General features: G+C 44.2%; 2 protein-coding genes and 1 long non-coding RNA gene across 3 annotated transcripts; 2 read left to right on the top strand and 1 right to left on the bottom strand.

The window, feature by feature from the left end:
- The first annotated feature begins 139 nt into the window (after positions 1-139).
- VTI1B (vesicle transport through interaction with t-SNAREs 1B) lies at positions 140-9,250 on the top strand. Its single transcript, XM_088536537.1, has 6 exons — positions 140-303; positions 2,945-3,003; positions 4,059-4,250; positions 5,505-5,678; positions 8,011-8,072; positions 9,118-9,250. The coding sequence occupies exons 1-6, from the start codon at positions 189-191 to the stop codon at positions 9,212-9,214; spliced, it is 699 nt and encodes a 232-aa protein (XP_088392663.1). The 5' UTR covers positions 140-188; the 3' UTR covers positions 9,215-9,250.
- Positions 9,251-9,267: 17 nt separating this feature from the next.
- LOC148591897 (uncharacterized) lies at positions 9,268-9,959 on the top strand. The gene is made up of 2 exons (XR_015913996.1): positions 9,268-9,387; positions 9,642-9,959. It is a non-coding gene; the product is annotated as an uncharacterized LOC148591897 (long non-coding RNA).
- On the bottom strand, positions 9,484-24,723 carry ARG2 (arginase 2). The gene is made up of 8 exons (XM_088536536.1): positions 24,607-24,723; positions 24,427-24,499; positions 15,558-15,735; positions 14,558-14,717; positions 12,479-12,573; positions 12,234-12,338; positions 10,633-10,769; positions 9,484-9,818 (listed from the first exon to the last, which is right to left on the bottom strand). The coding sequence occupies exons 1-8, from the start codon at positions 24,721-24,723 to the stop codon at positions 9,601-9,603; spliced, it is 1,083 nt and encodes a 360-aa protein (XP_088392662.1). The 3' UTR covers positions 9,484-9,600.
- Positions 24,724-25,459: the final 736 nt, after the last annotated feature.

The raw sequence follows: 25,459 nt of genomic DNA, 5'->3' as shown, positions 1-25,459 counted from the left end.
GGCGACCGCGCTCCGCAGGGAGCAGCCTAGTGGGGGCGCTGCCTACTGGGCCGCCCTCTCCGTGCGGCTTTACGGTCGGGCCGCGCCCCGGCGTGCCCGGCGGTGCGACGTTGCGGGGGAAGGTCCTGCGCGTGGGGAGGAAGCGGCAGGTGCCGCGGTAACGGCGGCGGGACGAGGGGGCTGTGGTCATGGCGAGTCGGGGCTCGGGCTCCTCGGAGCACCTGGAGCGGCTGCACGAGATCTTCCGCGGGCTGCACGGAGACCTGCGGGCCGTGCCCGAGCGGCTGCGGGGCAGCGCGGCCGGTGAGCGAGAGGGCGGGGCGGCCGTTAACGTCGCCGGGGGAGGGGCGGTAACGGCGGCCAACGGCCACGGGGTTAAAGCTGCCCGGCGAGGCCCATCTCAGGGTGGCTCTCCGATCATTTCTTGGGCTCTGCTCCCTTCCTGAGAAAGGAAGAGGGATGCGGTGCGGCGAGGAGAGCCCTCTGCCTGCCGGCGGTCCCGGTTTCCCCGGCGCAACCTGCCCTGCATGAGACCCGCCGGGATAGCGACCCCTCGGTATCCTGGCCGGCTGCCAGCGGGTGGGAGAAGGCGTGGAGGTGGCCACCGTGCTCCACGATGCCTCAGTCTCGTCATCCCCCCAACCACCTAATCCTGTGTGCTTAGGTGTCAGATCATAAACCCGGAAAAGCAAATAGGTATGCTTGGGCTGTACCACTCTGCATCCTAGATAACTCATGCTGCAGAAAACTCGGGCTGTCCTTTTAATGATGAGTTAGCCCCAGGGTCACAGTCCTCGCTATTAAGGTCCCAGAAAAATTTGCATGAGAAGAACGATCAAAACTGCAGATTCCAGCTGTCAAATTTGTTGCAATTCATCACCAGTCAACAAGAATGTAAAATGTGACCCTCCCCTTGAAGCATGGCCTTTGAACCTGAAGGTTGATTGCATACATTTTTGGGAGATGGTTTTATGGGAGGGTGACTGTCTCTGTTGCCTTGAAATGCTGAATTTGTCTCAGACTGTAAGGAAAGGAGTGGGAAAATACTGTGCTTATTGCACCACTCTTGAATTTAGAACATGAGTAAACTTTACTTTGTTTTGCAAACCAGAACAAAAAGTAGAGGAATAGAACTGTAGAACAAGAAGTAGAGAAATAGAAGTTCTTGATAGGACAGCTTCACTTCCTTGTAGAAAGGAGAGTGGTTAATAGTTTTGGTAAAGTGGAGAGCTGTCAAGACTCCATAAAGCTGTAATGGTTGTGAGGAAAGAAAAAGAAGAAAAACCCACGGTATTTACAATAAAGTTTTTGCAATGCTTGTATATTTTTCAACAGATTACAAATAGTTACCAACTGATTATTTCAGACATGCTATGAAATTTTCATGTGATCTTATTATTTAAATCTGTTGCTGGAATGAAAACAATACTCTGAAAAGAATTTGCGAGAGACTGAGATACGTGAGGAATTTTGCTATCAGGTGGGGGGCGTGCTGCCCTGCTACTGTGCTTTGTCTGCTCCCAGTGCATCAGGGGAGGGTGTGTGTGTGTCTATCGAATATCTCGTCCTGAGAACTTTGGGAGGCAATAAAGGAAATTTTAGATACTCCTTTTAAGATGTCCAGCATGTTCTCAAAACTCTAGGGAAGGTGATACTTAGTCCTTTGGTAGCCATCAAGGGACGCAGTTGGGGAATGTTGTTCCATTCTCTATCAGCAAGATAACAAATTCCTTCATCTAGAAACCTTTTCCCTTTTCACAGACTTTCATTTCTTTGGCTGCTTGTTTTTGCAAGTGCAGTGTCTTATTATTCCACTTGGGGACACATCAAGAAGGTGCTTTTTCACTGCTGCCTCAGTTATCAAATTAGTTTGAGATTGCAACTGAGAGTTGTTGAGACTACTATTGAGAGTTTAGTGCTTTAAAAACTGCTTTTCATGCAGAGGAACACATTAACAAAATTTATTTATAAGGTCAGGGTTTCATTTCTTTTCTACAATAGTGTTTTTATAACTTCGTCTAAACAATATAATCAGAATAGATAAGTTTTACCAACATGATTGTCTGCATGTTTTGCTACCCAAGGTTTTACTTAAGACTGCATCACTCTGTCTTGAGAGAGAGATGAATTAAGCAATTGTATATTTATTAGATTTCTGATAGAATTTAATATTTACTGTGCAGTAAGTTAGAAGACTCTTCTGGTGGTCTGTCTTCTTCCATTTCCTGCAAAAGCTTACAAAACATTTATTTTTCCTCCTTTGAGATATTTGGTGTTTTAGAAGTCTACATCTCTGATACTGTTTTTGTTCATCTTGGATATTAGAGAGGTGTGAGATCTGGAGCTTATTTATTTATTTATTTATTTATTTATTTTTAAACAGATGCAAACTATATCTTAAGATTTTGTTTAAAAGGTGTAACAGTACTGAAAGGCAAGTCTTTGGCTTCCAAAGCCCCAGCTAGGAGTGTGTTAGCACATCTGTGTCTACCTAGTGACTGTCTCTAACAATTAGGATGTTTAGCTTTGGTGGTGAGTCAGTCAAAACACTGACTCATCTCAGAAGAGGGAAGCATTTGGGCACTAATGTGGGAACTGATCTGATACCTTTGTGGCATCTTTAATTTCAAAGGGCTCCAAGCTGAATCTGCTTTCTGCATAACTTCACTAGGTTACTGCCAGAAGGCAGAATACTGTATCTGCTGGAAACTTCAGGGATTGTTTGGGAATGTAGCTTCAATAAAGACTCCTTTTGTCCACGCAAGATAGTGGCCAGCTAGTGGAAGGGTGATACCTCCTACCCTCAACCTGTTTAAGTTGTCATAAGAACACGCTGGTAAATTTTGGACTGGAGTCTCAGTAGCCAGCTTCCCTGTCCATAGTCAGTCAAGTTGTGTTGTATTTTACTTGCAGCTTATCTAACGTGCTACTTCTTCTTCAACAGAGGAGAGAAAAAAACTAGTTCGAGAATTTGATGAGAAACAGCGTGAAGCAAATGAAACAGTAAGTTTAAGTCTAGATTTGTGGCCTCTGTGACTGGTTGAAACAGTGATGACTTAAAAAGGGCAATACTTACAAATTTTACCATCATCAGATACTTATGCTGGCAAGGAAATATTGGGGAATATTTTTCATCTGTTTCATCTGTTCGTCTGATCGATGTGTCCATTGGCCAGGACTCTGTGTGCATACGTATCCACACACACATATATGTATATCTGCACACACACGCACATGCACGTTTATTCGTTTATTTATTATGCTCAATTTGTATACTGCTTTTCTCTGTTGAGTAATAGAGTGATAGCAGTGCAGATAAATTGTTAGAGAGGATAGGGAGCACTACCAAAAGCAGGGAATGAATTTTTGTTCTGTCTTTTTTTCTGCTGCCTTTATTTTATGGCAGTCTTGACCCATCTTATCTTTCTGTAATTATGTGATGGTTAAATACATGGACCTTGTATATTTGAAGCTTCCATTGTATAAAGCAGTAGAAAGACACTGGCTTCACAGAGAGCAGAATGCAAAAATACACATGCCTTGTCTTTTTAGGTAAGATATTATGGGTTAAACTTCATTCATCGTTAATGAAATACTTGTTAGCAGCCTAACATACCTTTTAATTGGCGAGTATTGTGTTTTCTGTTTGTTTTATTACAGCAATTGCACCTTCTCATGGTGTGTAAGGGGTAGCAGTCATATGGGGGGAGAGCTATAAATCAGACTGCGGATGGTGCCAATAACATGGCAAATTGTGAGATATTGAAGGATGTGAAGTTAAAACTTAGTATTTTTGAGATTTATTTTTAATATCAATAGAAAGTTGTACAAGAGACTGCAAATCTGACATAAATGTATCCACGTGGGCTGAGTAACATTAAGCAGAATGGAATACTTTATGGCAGGTAAGGGATATGTGGTTTGGGGTTGATTTTCCCCACCACCACCACCTCCAGGTCCTATAAAAATTCTCTCCTTCACCAGTGAGTTGCGAATATGGCTGTTGGTAAGAATAAATGTGGTACTTTAGACAATGAACATGTGTTCTTTCATTACAGCTGCGGGAGATGGAAGAGGAACTGAAATACGCTCCTCTGCCTTTCCGCAACCAAATGATGAGCAAAATCCGGGCTTACAGAAGAGACCTCTCCATGTTCCAGAGAGAGATGAGAAGTACAGATTTGGGATTGGGCCCTGGAAGTCAAGGAGATACAAAATATGGAATCTTCTCCACAGAAAATGAACAGAGTGTGAGCATTAGATATAAATTGTATTTAAAGTTCTGGAATTGCTAGCAAAAAGAATTCCAGGTGTATTTTTTATAATGTTTCTACTTTAATTCACTTAGCTTCCGTGCTTGCAAAATTCCCTATATATCTCTCTGCATGTAAAATGAATATCTCAGAGAGAAGAAGTATCTAGAACTCATAAGAGAGCTTTTTTGTTCTAAAATAATGATTTACTGAAATAACATTATCACTCCTAGAGTATCATCTGGTTAATATTTTATAGGGCATATTACAAAAAAGAATATTAGAGGCTGCCTGCACATGCTGAAATGCTTTTATTTAATCATTCACTTGCAGCCCTAAATGCCCAGAAGTAATGCTGTGGCTGATTTTAATCTTAGTTTCTAAAATTAACCATGTGTGTGACTTGCATGCACCATATAGGTTCTCTGGTAGAATTCTCTTTTAAGCAATCGTAGTTTAAAACACGTAAAGACAATGAAGAAGCCATTTAGTATCACTTTGTTCATGGATATGCTACTACAGTGCAAGACATACAGCAGTTTCTTTGCTTACTGCCAGATTTGCTTATATGTGTCTGCGTTACCGAGACTGAATTTGCTTGCCATCTGCAAAGGCAAGTGCTGGGATCTATAAAGAAATTAGTGTAGATGGGGTTGCTTTATTTGTTGTCCTTAAATAAGGAAGCACTGGGGGGAGGATCTCTCATTAATGTCTCAGTCCACAGGAGTTAGGTAAATTTTTCCATTGAATTCCTCTTCTGTAGTAACTGAGAGGAGGATCACAGAATCATAGAATGCTTAATGTTGGAAGGGACCTCTAGAGATCATCTAGTCCAACTCCCCTGCACACGCAGGGTCACCTAGAGCACATGGTACAGGACTCATCCAAGCGGGTTTGGAAGATCTCCAGAGAAGGAGACTGCGCAACCTCTCTAAGCATGGTAGATTAGACTTTTTGAATTTTAAGAAAATACTTTATTTTGAGCTTCCTTATGGCTTCAAGGTCAGCAACCACTTTTTAATCCTTTAGCTGAAGCTAGTGCCATGAAGAGAGAATCTTTGTTACTTAGCAGTCCATCTGCTAGTGCCATTTGTTCATAATACTTTTTACTGTGTAAACTCTTTATGATCTCCCCAGCAACCAGTTGTGAATCCGCAAATAAGACAGAGTCGCTCTTAGCTTTTGAATGTGCCAGAAACCTAGTGCATCTGTGTTTCGGTGTGTAATGGCTGGGAACGCTTTGTTTTTCAGACTCACGTGCAGTCACAGAGAGTGCTGCTTCTGCAGGGGACAGACAGCCTGAACCGGGCCACGCAGAGCATTGAGCGCTCTCACCGCATCGCTGCCGAGACGGACCAGATCGGCACGGATATAATAGAAGAGCTTGGGGAGCAGCGGGAGCAGCTGGAGCGCACCAAGAGCAGAGTAAGTGAGGAAGCAGCAGGCGCTGTGTGGGAGCAACCTGATATTGGCTTTGTGGGGACTGTGTGCCAGTAATTACTGCTGGAGACCTCCCTGGACATGGGGGTTGCTGTTGTTAGAGTCCAAATCCAGGCTGTCACATTTCTGCACCGGGCTCTTAAAAGGAGAATAAACGCTAAGGAGGTGCCCAAGGCATGATGGCCAAATGTCTCCAACAGTGTCTGTGTGTGGCGGAGTGCTTAGACTTACCTACTGCTGCTGTTTATCTGTAGCTTTCAAGGGGTGGGCATCACAAAACTGGCATCTGAACACCAGCACTGTGAGTTTTCACCACTCTGCCCTAGTAATAGCCCAGCTGCTTCTGTGGTGTATAATCAATATGATATGATAGTTCCCATACCATGGGACATCTCACAGGAGTGAAATCCACAAACCAGACATCCAGTAAAATGTGTAAAAGCCTGGGTTTGGTGATGAAGAGGAATGCAGGCTTGTAGACTGCTAAGGGAAGGAGATTTTGGCTATCCCAAGGCAGTTTGAATTCTCATAGTTATAAGTACTGGCCACTAGGAGAGGACTGCAGAAATGAACTAGCTATTTTGATTATTAACTTAAAGCTCTAATGGCTTAAATTGTTTTAAATTGTGCAAAACTTAGATGTCAGATCATAAAGTGTTTCTTTTGAGTAAACTATTGTTGTAGAGATGTGTTGCTCTGAAGTGATTAATTCACAGCTTTTTGTGTTGAATTAGCTCACTGAATGAGAAAAAGGTGTTTTCTAGTGCTTGGATTTCACCCCAAGGAGATCCATTTTCAAAAACGAACCATGTTCTGGGTATTCCTGCTCATTATTCATGTTCATGGCCATTATCAGCAACAAAGTTTCGCTTGTTCGGGTTGGGCCCCTGGCTAATGAAGGCAAAAATCCCTTAGAGATTTACACCTGGAAGCATATGCCAAAGCTAGAGTAATATTTATGGTGAAGTACGAACAGCAGCAGAGTCCAGCTCACTCTTGCTGGATTTTGTTGGCTTCCTAGAGATACTGAGAGCGCGTTAACACCAGAAGTGACAGCAGGGGGCTGCTCCATGTTGCTGCCCCTGCTGCTTGGCAGGCTTGGCTGTTACCTGCTTACGGTGTTAAAATCAAATAGCTCAATCATCTTGGCAGTGCTTTGCCTTTTTTTTTTTTGGTTATTGTTCTAATCAGTGACATAAGATGTTTGCTATTGATCCTTTATCTTCTTCTCTGACTCTGCAACTGTTTAAGTAAAAAAGAGGTCAATTTTTACTGCTAGCACAACTCTATAATCTTCTTGGCCACAATTAAAAATTCTATATCAATGCCTTGAGGTCCTGTTCTCAACACAGCTATGAAGATATTCTTGTTAAAAATGAAAGTCCAAATTTAGCTTATTTGTTGTTAGAATGGCTTAAAGTATACAGACTCTTTTCCTTCTGATTCTTTCATAGCAAAGATCCCAAATCCGGCATGCTTTGTGTAGCCTTGCTAGTTTTCTTCCAAACTTGGCCCGGCATCTCTCAATGCCAAATAAGCAAACACCTACAGGGCCAGTTTTGCAGTTGGGGGCAGTAGCCTAAACGAACAGGGCATTTTGGCAGTGCGTGTCTTGTGTGCTGTAATGGTAAATGTCCTGACTTCCCTTGAAGCTTTGGGAGGGGACTGGCCCAGTCTTCCATGGAGAGCTTCAGTGACCACCCCTCGGGAGTCCCCAGGCTGGCTCTGAGATAGATAGCGGCTATTTGAGTTGTCCACAAGCTACCCTAATCACTTCTTTCTGGATAGCTGCCTGACAAGGCATTTCTGAGCGCTACAGAACTGAGATGAGTTAGCTGTTAACAGTTTGCAGGTGAAGTCTAATGGCTCACTTAGACTGACCCCTGCAAAATGCTTCTTTGCTAGAAACCAAATATTACTTCAAGAAGTTCTAGAAGTGCCCTAGGGAGGAACATGGGGATATCATTTTTCTTCTGGTACTAGTAATTTGAATAATGAATGAAATAAACATTTAATGAACTAATACCAGCTATCCAGTATTTCTAGGGTAGCTATGGGGAGAGAGAGTGATGCTGAAGTACATGTCCTTTTTTTTGTATGTGTAGGATAGTATCTGACATCTTATTCCTTTCTTAATAATGAGACAGCTCTCCAGCTCTGTTGTACCTGGAGAATAATGTTGCCTCTGCATTTTGAGACTATATGGTTAGCCTTGAATCTGTTGTTAATTGCAGGATTTCAATACCAATTGCTTGCAGGTGCATCTTTACAGAGTTCCTGTGTATTTATTTACCTGGTAACTTTTCTTTCTTTTTAGTTGGTGAATACAAGCGAGAACTTAAGCAAGAGTCGTAAGATTCTGCGTACTATGTCAAGGAGGTGAGTGGTATGACTGGCTTGTACCAGAGCAGTTACTCTGGGTAGTATAATTGCCTACCAATTTAAGGCAAAAACAGGGAGTACAGAGCCAATTGGAGCTGCAGGAAGGTTTTGTGGTGTGTGTAAACAGGGCAGAGCAAGAGCAGAGGGTAATTCATGTTTTCTCCTCTCTAGTAATTGCTTGCTGAAATGCATGATAGTCACACACTACTGAATTGGTGCTGCTCATTTAGGATAAGATTGCGTAGTTGTGTAGCATGATGAATTGTTCGAGGAGGATTTGGACATAAGCAAGTTATAGAGCATTGCTAAAATATGGTCATGTCTCATGAAACGCTTTGTTACGAAGGTCAGAAGTTGTGCCACAAATCACTAGAGCATTAAATCATTCAGCTGCCCAATGACACAGACAAATCTGTTTAGCCTCCAGTAATGCTGTAGGGCAGCTAGTGTCATACAAGAGACTCTGAGCTTGATCATAGACTAGTTTGTTGATGAGGTCTTGGCTGCTTGAGTGTCCCTATCTTTACTTAACTATTATGGTTTGAATACCTTTATAAACCAGTAGATGGAGAAGTGAGTTTCAAGTATGTACTTTTACCTTAGCAACCTTTACTGTATAGCTTTTGTTAAGAGAAGTTATGATAATGTGTAATTTCCAATATAAAAGATCCATTATTATGATGCATTTATTATTTAGAAGTTGTATAGTTTTACTTCAGCTCTTACAGTCACGAGTAGAAGCACCACAGTGTGGGTTTTGGCACAAGGAGTTCAACTCCCATTTCCCTTTTTGCTTACTTGAATTGTTAGGCACATTATTATTAGAGCAGTTTGATATACCTTCTTGTACTTAGCAGGGGGAAACAGGACTGCTGCCAGTGAAGTGGAATGGTTAAGCAGATTTTCCCGCAAAACAGCAGACAAAACAATGACCCTGCCCCATCCTGCCTGTTAACAGCTATTCCAGAAGTGCCTCCTGATCTTATTGAAGGTAACAGGATGATCTTTTATTTATTTATTTATTTATTTATTTTTCATCTAGAGTAACCACAAATAAATTATTGCTGGCAGTCATCATCATCTTGGAACTAGCCATCCTGGGAGGTGTGGTCTACTACAAATTCTTTCGCAGCAGATGAATTTTCATGGCTGAAACGAATGAAGGGCTTTTTGTGCTGCTGTGCCCCCGTTTCCTGGGGCTGTCCAAGACTGGAACTGTCTCGTGCAACAGTGTGTTCAGATGAAACTGTACTAACTCTAGAGACACTGAGTGGGAGTAAAAGGAAACTGCACAGAGAGACTTGAAATACTGGTAAGAATAATAAGAAGGTAATGAACGTTTTATTATCTCAGTTTGTATATACGTAACTAAATGAATAAAACTGGGTACATAATACAGTAGCACCGATCAAGTGGAAAAGCTAGTTTATTTAAAAAGTGAGATGGTACAGTATTCATCAAGTGTTGACAGTCAATCTAGTCACTCAAGTGCCTCAGCCGAGCGCTTTAATGTCCAAGGTACCCATCACTGTGGGCTCTTAATCCTCACTTGCTCTTCTCTGTCAGATTCATCCGGAGAGCTGGGGGTGGGGAGCTCATCGAAAGCAGTGTGGGCCCCCTCCCTGGTCTGCCCAAAGCAGGCCGCTATCACGTCCACCGCAAGCCTAGCCGTGGCGTTCACCTCCTCCGGAGAAGCGCCGAGCAGGGGGTTGACTTCGACCATGTCCACAGCAGAAAGCATTCCTGGGAAAAGAATTTGCACTGTGTTATTACAGAACAGGGAAGAAGCCAGAAATGTCTATTTCACTTTTTGTAGCAAGTCTGATATCTGAACTTGTGACCTGCTTTACCCATTTTTGAAGAGTAAAAACTGCTTTCAAGCAAGGGTTGTCGTTCTTGGACACAATTTTGTGGTTGGCTTTGGTTGGTTCTTTCCTACATTGTCACTGCATCACTCATCCAGGCTTTTAGTATTCATGGAAACCAAATCTGATGCTCCAACTGCAATTACAAAAGGACCACCCCCCCTTTCTATTTTTTTAAAAATCTTATCTTTGTCCAGTCCCCAAATTAGAGCATATAAAATAGTTTTACATACTATTTTTTGCCATTCCACCTTTGAATTTACTGAGGTCTTTTTTCTCCCTCTTCTTCCTATCATAACTTCTATTACAAAGAATTCCTTGTTTAAACATATTAAGTGATGTCTCCATGGCATAAGGAGGAAGCTCCTAAATATTAAGCCACCTGTGGTAGCCTTAGTGAAAGCTCCATTTGCGAGCCTTGTAGCTCTAGACTGGACCTCCAAAATGTTTATCTGTGTCTGCATCCACTGCCCCTCTTTTCATCTGGCCTCATGCATTTAGAAAAAGTTGATGGTACAGTTACTTTAGCATGAATTGTTAATATTGAATGTATGTTAATAATGAAGATAACTTCATTTACCAAGTATTGTCCAGTTGGACATTCTCCCCTCTCCCCCGTTGAAGTTTAAGCTGATTTTTCAGTCACTTAGCTTAGGTGACATTCATATTATTACCTAGTTATGGAGTCCTACCTGTGTTGTGTATTTCCTCAGTGATGTACATGCCTTCTCTGTAAGTCAGACCACCCAGAACAGGAGTCCCGGTTGCTGGAGCCAGTGAGGGATCAAAAGCATCAATGTCAAAACTGAGGTGAATTGGTCTCTGTCGCCTGGAGAGAAAAAAGAACAACAACAAAAAAAGCAAACTCAAAACCTTTAACTTTGTCTATATGCCTTTTTCCATCCAGGTTGATCAGCAAAGTAACATCACACTCCAAGCTGCTAAGTGCCCCACCTTTGGAAAAGGATTTTTAAAAAATCCTTGAAGACTGAAATACGTGTTAGCTCAGAACTTTCTTCACTGTATGCTGAGAAAGAGGAAGTTTGTCTTTCCGATTTCATTGAGCTCAGACCCGACTTGCTGAGGCAGCAGAACTCTAGTTGTGACCCTTCTTCCCGAGACTGGTGTCCCGAGCTGGAGCAAGGTAGAGAGGCTGCACTGTAATCTAGCTGCCTCCCTCCTCTTGAAGGGAACTCAGGATAAATGACTGAAACATTGATCTGCCTGACACCTGAAAGGGGGAAGCACCAAGCTTGAGAATTTAATAGTTATCAACATGAGTGGGGCATTCTGTGTTTTTTTCCAGGACAGTAGTTGAAGGCTCTCTCCAAGCTCTGCCATATAAATCTAGCTGATAAAATAGGAAGGGATGAGCTCAGACTTAAAAGGTCACTACTTCCTGCATGAAGCCTGGCAACCCAGGAGAGCTTAACAAACAGGACAGTACTTGTCGCCCACACGAGTTACTAACGTGGTAGACTTTGTACTTCCCAATTACTACAGATGGATGAGCAACTTATTACCTGGCAGAGCTTCAGTTAAGAAAGAGGAGCACAGCTTTAGACCCAACAGTAGCAACAACCAGCATCCTTACAGGACTGTTCTAGCCTGGGGTTAGTTACTCTTACTGGCCCTGCTCCTCTCCCTGGGGCCAAGTCCTTACAGCATGATCTGCTCCCTGACCTGGTTCAGCAAACTTGAGCAAAGCAAAGGCACACACTTGAGCAGAGCATGTGTCACAGGACAGGATATGTGAGCATAGTCTGAGGGAGAATTGCTCCCCAAATGCTCCTACCTCAGGAGCTAGTGAGCTACTGAGAGCCGAATTCAAGCTCCTGACAGTAGCTATAGATCTTTTCAAAGGGATAATTTGTACACCCTGCATTCAGGGTTGAGTCAGCACCTTGTAAAACTGAAGCAAGTTGCATGATGCCTTAGGAAGTAGGACAACTCATCTAAACCACAACTGTACTGACTAATGTAACTTATAGCTCTTTGCCAATCCCTGTGAACTGACTCCATTTCAAGTTGCAGAAATCATGAAAATCAGTGCTGAGGCATGACTGTTTCCTGGGCACATTCACAGTTGTGCAAGGATCACTGGTCAGCTGCTTTCCATCAAAAATGGCCTTCATTTAAACACCTTTCAGAAAAGTAGATACTCATTCTTAAAAAGTAGCAAGAGGTGGAGAGGGGGTTTGGATCCATAAGGAGTAAAGATTTGCTGCAAGGTCACTAATCAGCTTATGCGTTATCTTTATGAAACAGCTTCTTTTCATCCATAGTTAGTTACCTGCCCATGAGTTGCTCAAACGTCCTTTCCATAACTTTTTGAATTCCAAGGCGATCGATTTCCCTCATGGAGAAATATTGGATGTCATAGTTCTTCAAAATATAACTATTAAAGAAAATATGTATTACAAAAATCACTCATTACTGGCCTAAACTTAAATCTAAGAACCTTCCGGCACAGCCAGATGTGGGTAGAAACCTGGGATTTCAGAGTTTGCAAAATTCCTCTGGTTTAAATGAACTTACTATTCAGCAGGATCCACATCCCTCAAGCCAATGTACACAATATCAGATGCTGAAAGACAGGGCTTTAGCCAGGAGAAGCCAGGGAGTTGTGGCATCTGCAAGCAAAGTATTGGATTAGTTTAATGACATATTTAGTAATAATTTAATAACATAATTAACAAAACTGTGTTTAGTACTTCCCTCAAAACTTTGTGCTTATTTGTAATAACCTTTCTCTAACCTAGAGAGAAGAGAGAGTCCCTCACTTGAGGGTTTGGTTTCCATCCATGCCAATGACATACCATTTTTTTCTGAGTTAAAGGAGGAAGTTTTTAATTCTACCACATTTTCCGGTTTGGGAGAGGGGAGTGGGCCTAGAAAGCAGAGATGCACAAATGCTGGGTAGTTAGCTTCAGAGCAGATGTTATTAAGTAGTACGAAACTAGATACCCAGACCTAGATCGCTTACACAGATTTATTGGTGATGCTCAGTAACTTATCCAGTGCCTATGCAGAAAGCTAAAGACCAACCAGTCTCTAGAGCAATTTTCAAGGCATCTATGTCTTTGTAGAATCACTAAAGTCACTAATAAATCACTAAATGAATCACTAAAAGGTCATGCAGAGGGCACACAAAAGCAGAGGTTAAAGGTGGATCAGTTTAAAGTAGGAGAAACAAAAAGCATGACAAGAAGTTGGACCTCTAGACCAGGTTTCATGACAAAGAAGGTTTAGCTGTAGCAATTTAGACAACGTTAGTAGGACAGCAAAAGAAAGATGCTGAGTTGCAGTAAGTTCAACTTTGGTAGTAACATAGCTAAACTATGCAATTTTGGCCAAATCCTTCAGTAAGTTGCTCAAGAGAAAGACCTTCGAATGGAACTGAGGATTATCACTTTGAGTGGCTGTATAAAACAACTTGCTGAAGAGGGAAAGATCTTCTTTGCATGTGGTGATGTAGGGTTCTGTTCTTTTAGGTAATAGTAGTTTTATCTAACCCACAATTTCTTCAATTTTTTTTTGTCTTTTCACCACTAGAGTCCCCTCAGCAGAGAAGTGGGTTCTGTGGCCCAGTATGATCCACCCACTTTAACTCACAGGGAAGCAGCTAGAGATGCCAAAGCTTTTGCTATCATCCTGCTGGATCCTGGGGATGCTTTAGGAAGTCCCACTCATTTTGCATTACTTGGGAAATGCTATGTTGTCAGAGACCATGCAAGGATTTATGAAAGCAGAGCTATTTAAAAGCACCAAAAAAGCAACCAGGAATTCATTCTATGGATTTGCAGGCGACCTGGAGGAAATTTATCCAGTGATATCAATCTTGCTATAACAGGTATTAGTGCAGTAGTATCCTCAATTGCCATGAGGACTTTGGACACTGATGGAGCTTGCTCAGAAGGGGTACTGCCCTCAGCAGGATTCCCCCCCTCCTCCCCCCCCCACGATTTATCCAACAGTACAGAACTCCAAAGGGAATGATAAAGGCCTTAGGCCTACCTATTATGTAACACCGTGACAGTAGCAGAACCTGGCTACGCATAGTCCGCGTGCCGTGGTATGCAGTTCCCATAGAGAATTTGACTCTTCCAGAGGCAGAGTCTTATCTGTTCAGAAGCACTCTGTAAGCAGGGACAGCTGTTCTGATTTGTAATATTTGACAGAAAGACCAACACTAGAGCAGTCGGTGAGGTGAGGCGACACGAGATCAGTCCCTATCGTGCTCCAAGGTTGCCAGAAGCCCTAGTGCCAAGCTCAGCAGAAGGGTGTGCAGGCGCCGGCGGGTGCCGCTCGGCGCGGGGGAGGCTCCCTCAGCAGGGCTGCTGCCATTGCGCGGTCCCCTGCGCACTGCAGGAGCGGCACCGCGGGCAGCCTTCTGCTGAGCCGCTGCTTCCTGTGCAGCACAGGAGGACGCCAGCAAGAAAGGCTTTTTCTTGTTTCTATAGGTACTCACACACACAAATATTATGGATTATTACATGTACTTCAATTAGAAGAGTAAGTCTCCCTTTGCAGCAGGATAAGAAAGCACCTCACGCCAGAAAGGCAGTAGTGTCCTGAGGATGTCAGCGCAGGCTAACTGTACAGCAAGCCACTTACTTTATCCTGGAGTTCTCTCAAGAGAAATGAGACTGGTTGCCCATGGAGGTTTCCAGACTGACTTGTGAGAGGGGTGTTGATGTCGGCGTGCGCATCCACCCAGATCACGCCAAGGTGCGGGCACTGCCGCGCATGGCCGCTGATGGACCCAACTGCCAAGCTGCAAGTACAGTAGGAAAGTCTTCAGTTCATGTGCAAAATATTTTGTGTTCAGAACAAATATGGGGAGCAAAGGGAGTCCCTGCAGCTACACTTACCAGCACTGTTGTATTTAAAATGTATTGGACATCGGTGACAATGATCATAGAAGGCACCTCTGCCACCCTGTTTCCAGGCCACCACAAGTAACTCTAGAGGACTATATTAGTCCTGGGAGATGGGACTAATGCAGTCTCTCTCTCTGCAGTTACCCTTTCATTTTCATCTTTTCTGAGTGATCTCTCAGAAAAATCTAATATGCTCACTCATCAATGGCATTATTCACCTGCTTTTGACTCCACTCATGCAACAAGATAGTCTTCCATGCGCCACCTTCTTTGTCCTGTTCTCAGGCCAAAGGTTAGTGAGAAAAAAGTAAAGCAGAATCATGCATTGTAGGGTCTCCTAAAAACAGCCTGTGGGCAGGCATTACAAACCTATCCTAGAAGTTGTCAGCATGAGAGTTAAGTTGCAAAAAGAGCCAAATCACTAAACATTTAGCAGTAAAGAAACTGCAACAGCAGTTCCTAAGGGATCTGATCACACGAACTTCCCCAAAGAAGTTCACTTACTTCTATGTCTGCAGGTAACAGGAGCCTGGAATTTGGTAGTGCTATGTCTGAATGTCAGGGTTTTATACTCACCTTCTATAGTTCATCCTCCAGGCCCAGCAATAAAAACAAAAAGCACAGGAATGTAGTACCACGGGAACAACCCAAAGCTGCTCTCACTGCCCTCCTGATTTGATTTAGCCAAGTGATGCCCCCTTTGCAGTGTGCAGCAGAGTGGCGGTTCAGCTCACCTGTGGTCACCTCCTATGGTCACGCAGCTGTGTCCAGCAGCCACAGCGCGGCTCACGGCGTCGGCCACCACCTGGCTGGCTAAGCCCACTGAGCGGGGGTACGAAACCAGGTTGTTGTAGAGCTCATCGTTGGGAACCTGCGTGAAGCTCAAGTCTCCAGAGTCATATACTTGGCATCCTGGAAACAAAGCAGCAAGTGAAGATACTAAACAAGTGTCTGAAGAGACTTTCAAAATACATTCTCCTCAGAAGTTCTGTCAGGCAACCAGGAAGGACATTTATCTGACACGTGCATGTCCCTGCAAAAAAACACCTCTCAGCTTTACCAATTCGAGAGCTTAATATTCTCACTTTAATTTAGCAATGAGATAGGCCAATGTCTAAAGATCACCTTGAAAAACAATTATTTATTGGCAAGTTTTCCACTGAAAAAAAAGGTCTGTATCCCTATCTTCCTTCCAATCAGCCAAAAGTATGCAGCCTTAAATGGGTGCAGTTGCCCAAACACACCCAGGCCCTAGTCAATCAAATTGCCAGAATTTGAACAGTTACTTTTCATCAACTCTGATGCTGCATTGCCCTGACTCCAACCTGCTTTAAGACCCCGTTGTTGCCCATTATAGATTAGTTGGCTGTTGAAAGATGACAACGTTCTAAGACCTTGCCATCCTAAAATGTATTTCTAGCTACTTATCCCAAAGATGAGTCACTTACAGGTAGGAAACAAGGGAACTTTTTAATAAATAATAAACTCTCATTTTTCTCCGTGCTGTTTTTAATTCCAAGGGGTTTAGACTGGTGAACATAAGGTAAAAGGTTGTGAAAATTAGGTTGCTGGGAAATGGACAAGTGTGTGTTCTACAGCAGTTACAGGTGGCCATACATCAGGGTATTTGCTAGGAGAGACCCGGCAGCTGGGCACAGCTACTTGACAATGATTAAATAAGTGTGATGCCAGCTGCTCAGCACAAAGTGGGGCATCTCCCACAGCCAGCTAAGGCAATAAGATGGAGCAGGACCCCCTGCTTTACAGGTGACAACACGGGCACAGAACTGCAGCTGTTCTCCCTACTTAGCAGCCTCTGCACAGCAGCCCTGGAGGTTTGAGCCTGTTGTAGTTAATGCCCTCAGCTCTACCTGCTATCCAGTGCAGCCACTACATTTTGCCCTGCTTCATTTCTGCTGCACAGCTTCAGAAAAAGAGTTGTGAGCTTGAGATACCATTCAATGAATGGTAAGGATCTCCCCTTTCTTATTTGTAACTGCCTGGCAGAGTGCTATGCACTGCTGCTCCTTTTTCAGGATTATTTAAAAGGACTGATGAAAAAGGGAGTGTTGCTAGAAAACAAGTACTGGAAATGAGACTTCACCAATCAGGCATGGAATCAGCAGGCAGCAAGAGCTTTGGAGGAAGCTCCCCAGATTAATACAGTTTTCCACATCCCTTTGATCTAAGGCTCTGGCAGCTGTGGAGAATGCAGCCAAACAGGTGTGTTCAAATACCTTAAACACACCAGGACAGCACATTGTACACTGCAGTGGAGGAAAGGGCTGCCCCTTCTGCTTCTGTCTGCCAACCGCCCCATCTTTCACAGCTCTTTGAGGAAAAGGGCAGAATGTATTTTAGGAATGGCAGCTGGGTACCAGGGAGTGACATATAACTTATTCTTTGTGTTGTTTCTTTGTGTTGTTCTAAAAACCAGCCAAGCCTGGCAGATTTTAAGAAATATGTGGGGAGTATTGCTCATGTTTCAGATCTTTTTTCCTTCTTTACCCAGTCCCCTTTCCAGTCCCTGCCTATAAGGCAATAAGAATGTGTACAGTTTGCAAATAAAAATAAAGCCATGTGTTCCTATGATCACTGTGGGTCTCATACAGCACATATGTCAGAGATGGACAGATGGACTCACTGCTGAATTCCACAATTCTGGGATCCTGTCCACCTTTGGATAAACAGCACTCCTCCATCTCCGATATTAAAATGCCTCTCTACTGTCTCTTTTATAAAAAGCCTAATCTCCATCAAAGTCAGCAGGTGCTTCAGCTTTTGTAACCAACTACAAAAGCTTTGTTGTTGTTGCTCAGCTAGAGTGCCTATCCCCTGGGGCAGCTCCTTCCTCAGTTGTGATGCCTTCTTATGTAGGCCCACTGCTTTTATGTAGGAGATGGCTCAAGTTTTCTCTGGACACAACATGGATGTGTGCAGCAATCTTTGCCATGGTTACGCAATTAAAATATAAGCAGTCACTCAAAAACAGGTACTAATCCAATCCTAAAGCCTAAAAAAAATCCTCTATTTTTAATATGCCTGGAATTAAGTAATCCCAGGGCAAAAGAAAAACTTAATGAATAGATAGAACAAAAATATTTACCATGCATGCACAAAACTTGGGTCCTGATTAAGGGCATGCGTCCATACACCAACCAACATGTAGGTTGTAGTGCTTACTGAGCAGTGAAGTAAAAGAATGTCAGTCAAATCTATAGGACGTGTATAGTCACTTCTTAGCTTCTCTTTCTTTAAAGAGAGTCAGATATTAGCACATGTATTCTGCCTCCTGGTATGTATCTTTTTTTCCTTAAGGAAATTATAAAACTTTCCTCAACTACATTTTGCTACCCAGTTTAGAAATGCCTAACTAACTTAGATGGATAAGCTGCACTATAGTACATCTAGGAGTCCCTAACATTTCTTTAGCCACTAGTCAAAGATTTATAATCAACCATCCCAAACATAAGCATTTTTTGTTTTCTGGGATCCTTCATAATTTTAAAAATACACACTAATGGCTATAAACAACCTAAGTCAGCACAGAGATCTAAAGAGAAGAACATATATGGGTCTTTTCATGCACAACAGCTGCAAGTTTTTAAAAGTGGAGGACTGTGGGGATAAATGGAGAAGGCAGCTTCCTCACAGCCACTGCAGCATGACACCCATCACGATGTTTGTCTGGACTAGTGAGCAGCACCAGGACACCTTCTTTAGGGATCAGAGACTTGTTCAGCCAGGCTGAGCCTCACAAGCAGGCTGTAAAAAAAGAAATTCACCACAACGCTGGGTGGCAAACAGCAAATTCGTCACATTTGTGACCTAACCAGCAGCAGCAGTTGCATCAAATGAAACAGTTTCCTTTTTGCAACCTCTCCAGCTGTTTAGAATTGCCCAACAAGCATTTTTCTTTCAATCAGTTGAATTCTTCTGTGAACATCACATAGGAAAACAACATCAGTAGAAGGGATAGGACCTCTAATTGCCCAGACTTTCTCCTTCCCAAAGTTTCAGAAACAACTTCATAAATGCTGCCTCCTCCCTACTAGTCTTTGCATCCAGCTTTATACATACCTTGGGAAAACACCTTTATACATACCTCACCTCCATGCTCATTTTATGGTAAGAAACACTTATCAAACTATGTTTCTTTAAGAAAAGGAGGCAGAGGGGGAAGAACAAAAACCTTCAGCCATTGAACCAAGCTGAAATATTTTTAAAATTTGTTTTTAATATGAAACATTCCCAATTTGGCAAGCTTTTTTGAGCAAGCACATGAGAGTCACATAAGCATTCAGCCAGCATAGCAAGGGATCAAGGGCAGTCACTCAGACTGGATGGGGATGGATAGCAACCCAGACAACTGCAATATAACCTATATCCGTTAAAAGAAATTCAAGTTTTTAGTAATTAGGAGCCTATATTTTATTTAGAAAAAGACATCAATGCAAAACAAGGACAGATTTAAGAGTTCCCTGCACATGTTTTTCAAATAAGCTATAAAGGTGGCACTTACTTAGTGACACTTCCAGCTGGGCTGCAAGCTGCATGGTGATGCTGCCTTCCTGCCCTCTTGGGAGGAGCAGAGCTTATTTGCTCAGCTTCCCCTGCAGGCAGCAGTCACTGCAGTGAGTAATTGACCTACGCAGATTTAGGGAAAATGTTCAAAATGTTCTTCTGTAAAAGCAGCTGACTCAAGAGCTCTGGGGCATAACTGGAAAAAACATTTAAGGGGCAGCAGGGAACCCATCCTCTTCTGCTGGGACAGTGCTCCCAAGACAGAAGCAGCAGATAGAGAAGGAGAGGCAGCTTTCAAAAGCCAATCCCAGGGCCATGCTACTGAAATTGGCTATAGTCTCCCAAGGGGCAGACAGGCATTGCATCAAAAGCACATGGAACAGCAGAGGAGTGATTTCCTGACACTTCTTGTTTAACACTGGATGTTTGTAACCTCAGAGGTAAAAATAATAATTTAATGAGAAAATTAAACTTTTCCTCTTCTAGTTTTCTAAATCTTGCTGGACTGCTTCACAAGGAAGTTGCAAATGCCACTGGTACTACACCTCATTTCATATTATGAATTATATGAACCCATTCAGACAAAACCATGGCTGCTGCCTGTTCAGGGGAACCACCTTCTCGCATTGCAGCCTGCATGGTGAATCACTGCAGGTAGAGAGGCTTTTCGGGAGGCAAGGAGAATTATGAGCAGTCTTGAGAGACAGTTCACATTTAGTTTCTGCGCACAAAACAAGGGGCTACACGCCATTACCAGTGGGCTCACACACTGGTGCTGGCTTCCATTTTACTCATGTCTCTGAGAAAGGATTAAAAAGGTCGCATGGCAGCAGACAAGGGAATCATTCATTATGACCAGTGCAAACTGGAGCCTGTTTTAAGAGTTTTAATCCACCAGATCTACCAGGAGAGAAAAAAAATATAAAAATGTTGAAAGCAACTATACAAACAAGGGCATACTCTGTTCTGTACAGATATGAAACTAGACCAGCAAGGACCCCAATAAAGAGACAGATTTCAGCAGTCTAGTTGAATCATAACCTAACTGCTTTGAGACTTATCACACAATATTGCTTTAAATATGTCCACTGAGAAGAAAAAAAACACATTCCTTTTCGGTGTGGATTAATAGTTTAACAGGTTTCTGCTGGTTCAAAAACTTCACATCTCAGTGGTTCAAAATAACAATCCTGTCCTGGTATTTAAAAAAAAAAAAAAAAAACACACACACACACACACGCACACTCCAATTGCTATTCTAGGCCTGGTTCTCAAGGCTATCTTGGGCAAGCAATAGTTTTCTGACCCCAAACCAAGCAGCCACCTCATTTCCATGTGGTGGTTATGTTATGAAACCCAGTGTGCTTGACCTCAGGAGGTCTCCACAAACGTCACCCTCAGGTGTTGGGAAACATTTGCCTCCAGGCTTGCATCAGACTGGGAGATGGTGAAGCTGCAGTTACGCTCTGTCCCTCTCCTGACAAGCGCCAGCACAACTTGTCTTCATTTACAGTTCCAATTATCTTTAAGTAAACTTAACCCCAAAACAGCGTGTTTCTGACAACAACAACAAAAATGTAAGTAAGTGGGCCTCACAGACACATCAGAAAAGCTCTCAACAGTAAGCACCTCATCTTTTTAACTATTAGACAAGTAATTAGTTATTCCACAGAGGTAAGTCTTGAGAACGAGAGGGCAGAATATATCAGAGCTTATTGAGGTTTGAATGACAAATCCAGATTTTTGGCACTTGACCGGGGTACCCATATCCCAGCTTTTCACAATATAATTTTACAGCCTTCTATCCTTTATCACATTCACATAAGCACATACCTGTCATAGGTATCTTGGGCTTATGAGGCTACAATAAAATACAGGGTTAAAGTTTTGAACAAGAAAGTAAGGAAGATTCCAAGCACTGCAAGACAGTTCAATAATTCAGTTCACTTTCTGAATTTTCCCTCTCATCTTTGCACCCCTCCCCACTCACTCCTCTCCTTGAACACTATTTATAACAAGAAATAAAACAGCATGTGACCTGAACTGATTCCAATCCAGAGATGGATGAATTTGTGCTATCAGCAAATAAATTTAGCCATGTACTGATTTTATAATATAGTCAAGAATGACTAGCATCGTTAGTAAAAATATAAGAAATATAGGGGACTAAAACATTATGATTTTAATTTGATCACATTCTCTGCTTAATCCACAACAAACAGCAGGGACAAGGAATTCCTACTTTACAGAACTACATATACCTCCTCTCTCCTATAAATTAGGCAAAATTCATCTGCCACCTATTACCCCCACCTTCCACCCACCAACGCCTCCACATACTGCAACTATTTCTCTTTACTGTCACAACAATACATGGCCCTGCAAAGCTTTGCATCCTCTCCTTCCCCGAATCAGGCAGCTAGAAATGTGTTTTTATTGAACATTCGTATTTCTCTGTCAGAATGGCAGAATCTCCATTCTGGAGGGGTGCTGATATTTTAGCTTCCCTTAGGATAATAATCAGAAAAACAGAGTAGCAGCCCAGGACCCTGCAGTAGGGCCAAAGAACAGCAGTTAAGATTGAAAGAAAGTTTTCTGTTCTTCTCTCTAAGAGATCAGTGAAAGCAAGATACAAGAAAGGGACAGAAGAAGAAACCAAAGGTCTGCCATTCTCTTTAATGGAAGCAGAAAATAGAAATTTAAGTCATTAAATCAGGCATGTGACCACATGGAAAGCCATGTGGTTCCTTGATATTCAGAGTAACAGAGTACATATACTTAAAGGCCCAAAACAGAGGGCTGGAATGCAACATGTGCATCTTAGCATCTTGAGACTTCCAAGGGGAAGGGACTGAGGGGAAGGCTCTGAAGGGACATCAGAGCATCTTTATCTTATACAAGTCAAATTGAATTTGAAACTATAATAGGAAAATAAATAAAATTTACAATGTCGGGCAAACAGTGGATTCTAATTACCAGAAATCTCTTCTACTTGAAAGCACTAAGTAGAATTTTGTGTAAGAGTTGCTGTCGATTCATAATTTCAATTCCTAAGCACACTACCTCCTCCTTCCATCTAGACTCTTACACTGCACAGAATCTGCCCTTGATCTTCCGCAGGGAAGCATCACCTCCACAGCTGGCCCCATGCCCAGCTACAAGCTTGCACTGACAAGGACAAACAGCACAGTCATGTTTATAGTGCTCTCACATTCCCATGGACTCCCCCAGGACTGCTCCTCTCTCCATCCCCCTCAAAAAAAAGAAAATAAACAAAAAATCCAAATTATGGACACAAATGCTTCAAAAATAGTCAATACTAGAGAAAAGAGGATCTGTATCTTAGATAAATCTGAGATTAAATTTAGTTTTTAGAGGACCCTGTTACTTGTGGATAAATATCACAGATAATCATAGAGTCATTATGGTTGGAAGAGACCTTCAAGATCGAGTCCAACTGCAAGGCCTTCGAGAGCCTGCCTGCTAAACCCTGTCCCCAAATGCCTCATCTACACGTTTCTTGAACATTGCCAGGGCCGGTGACGCCACTACTTCCCTGGGCAGCCTGTTCCAATGCTTGACTACTCTTTCCTTGTAGGAATTCTTCCTAATGTCTAACCTGAACCTCTCCTGCCATAACTTCCCTGCAAAAGGCCAGGTTTCTTAGAAAGAAATATTTATGTTAAAAGAATTAATAAGATTTAAATTGATAACAATACGGAGAATAGTAGTGTACCTTCTCTGATACAAGATAAACAAGGCTCTTAGTGTTAGAAGGATAGAAGACAAAAAAAGCAGCTGAACTTCTACTGCCAAATCGGCTTACCACAGGAGACCAAGCAATGGAATTACTGGCACATTAATGCAAGCAAAGCCATCTTGCAGGGACAGTTATCCTGCTAGAGAAGAAAAATAAATAGCCCCTAAAAAGACAATTGTTGGTTAAGTTTCCATGAACAACAGATGTGAACTCAAAAGGCTACACAGTATTTTCCTCCTCAACCTAACACCCAGCCCTCAAGCAGATTGTCTTTGCAGCATAAACAGCTCGCCTGCACATGCTGAAGACCATCATTATTTCAAGATGGGCTTTCCCAGCAGATTCTGTTATAACCCATGTGCCATGGGAGCCTTTCCTAAGGGGCTGCAGCTTCCACTGAGCTGGTTGCAGACCGGCCCATTTCAGCTGCTGAGCCATAAGGATGGAGGATGTGCCCACAGGGCTGTCCAGAGCAGTACCTTCTGTTTAAAGTGGACTGCATTAAATTTCAGAATACATTTGCTACAGAGCTATTAGCAGTAATCTTTCCTCTACCTGCCCCTGAATTCCACAGGACTGACCACACACAGCAGGTAACTTACATCCCCTTTCCGCAGTCCATCTCTACGCTCCATCCTTACCACACAGTTTAATTTATAAAGCTTTGCTTTATAAATTAAAGTTTCTCCCTGTAAAAATTCAGCTTTACAGGCTTTTTATGTAATGTCTTGTTCCTAATAACTGTGATTTTTTCTCCAGTTCTTGGCCTGTAGAAGTGACAGAGGGGAGAAACCAAAACACAAACAAGCCCATCGATTTTTTTCTCTTGACAATAAAAGACAACAATAGCAAGAGTTAAGAGACGATCCTTTCCATTCGGACCATGCTATTGCTAAGCGCTTTCGAAGCAAAACCCCAGACAAAGCCTCACAGAGCTGCGCTCTCCAGAAAATTCTGAGCTCTGCCGTTGGGAAGCATGCGACTCTTGAGAGGGAGTTAAACAGCCCCTATTTGATGGGGTAATCGATAGCAGAGGGGAAGGAGCAGCGCGCCCGGGGAAGCCGGCGGCGCGGGGGAAGGCGCTCCCGGGGCGCAGAGGCCGGGCCCGAGGCGAGGCCGCCGCCGGGGGCACCGCGAGACCCCGCCGCTTTGTCCCGCGCTTCCCGCCGCATCGCGCCCCCCGCGCCGCCATCCCCGCCGCGGCCCGCGCCGCTTCCCCCGGGCACGCTGGGCTTCCCCACGAGGCGCCCCACGAGAGGCGAGAGCCCCGCCAGTCCCCGCCGCCGCCGCGGCCCCTTCCCGCCTCGTGGGGTGCTCACCGAGCCCGGCCAGCCGCTCCACCAGCCCTGCGGCGCGCAGGGCAGCGGGGCCGTGGTCCACGCCGCGCCGCTTCTGCCAGACAAAGAAACGGGGTGGGGAGAGAGAGGAGAAGCGCGTTATGGAGCATCGTGGAGCGCGGCGGCGGAGCTGCCGCAGCCCCCCGGCCCCGCGGCGCCCACCTGCCCCCGTGAGAGGGGCGCGCCCAGCAGCGCCACGGAGTGCGCCGCCTTGGGCAGCTGCAGCGCCGCGTCCGCCTGCTTGCGGAGGAGCCGCGCGAAGCTGCTGCGCAGCGACATGGTGCGGAGCCGCGCCGCGATGCCGGCCGCCGCCGCCGCGCCGCTCCTCTTAACGAGCTCCAGCGCCGCCGCAGCGCCGCGGGAGCGGGCGGGCCCGCGCGGCCGCCGCCCCCGCCCCCGCCCCGCGCACACCCCCGCGCCGCCCGGCCAACGGCGGCGCGCGCGCGCGGAGGTGTGTCCCGCCCCGGCCAACGGCCGCGTAACGGCCAGGGGCCGCTCCCGCCGCGGGTTCCGCCGCGGGCCGCCTCCGGTAGCGGGTGCCGGGGGAGCTCTGGGCGAAACACCGCTCGCCTGGCCCCGCTCGCTGAGCCCGCCGCCGCCGCGAGGCGCCCGCTGCCGGGCCTAGGCGGGCAGAGGCGCGTGCGGATGGAGAGATGCGCTGCAACGCTCCTGCTGCGCTGTGCTGGAGAGATACAGCGCTGCGGCTGTGCTCTTGGGTTCACAGCCTTGGCAAAGCACTAAAAAAAGTCACCTCTTCACCCCTTTCACTCGAGGTGTCTTGCTCCAAGACAGCCCGCTAGCTGGGAGCTCTCGAGCTCTTCACCAGGTATCTTAAGGACAGCAAATTCAATAAATGCCCCAAAGCAAATCAGCCACGCCATGTTACCCCCCTGTGGCAAGACACCACAGTTCTTACACTGACACATCCACATATGAGTATGTGTTTGGAGGAAAGGCCAGTGACATTATAACCAGCTGAGATTAGAGATGACTCAAAGACAAGGCAGGGTCAAAC

The sequence above is a fragment of the Tinamus guttatus genome, unplaced genomic scaffold (genome assembly GCF_059628265.1).
Source record: "Tinamus guttatus ecotype Peru unplaced genomic scaffold, ASM5962826v1 Tinamus_guttatus_pri_ptg000676l, whole genome shotgun sequence".
NCBI classification, from domain to species: domain Eukaryota; kingdom Metazoa; phylum Chordata; class Aves; order Tinamiformes; family Tinamidae; genus Tinamus; species Tinamus guttatus.
This window is presented reverse-complemented; position numbering and strand designations above follow the sequence as displayed.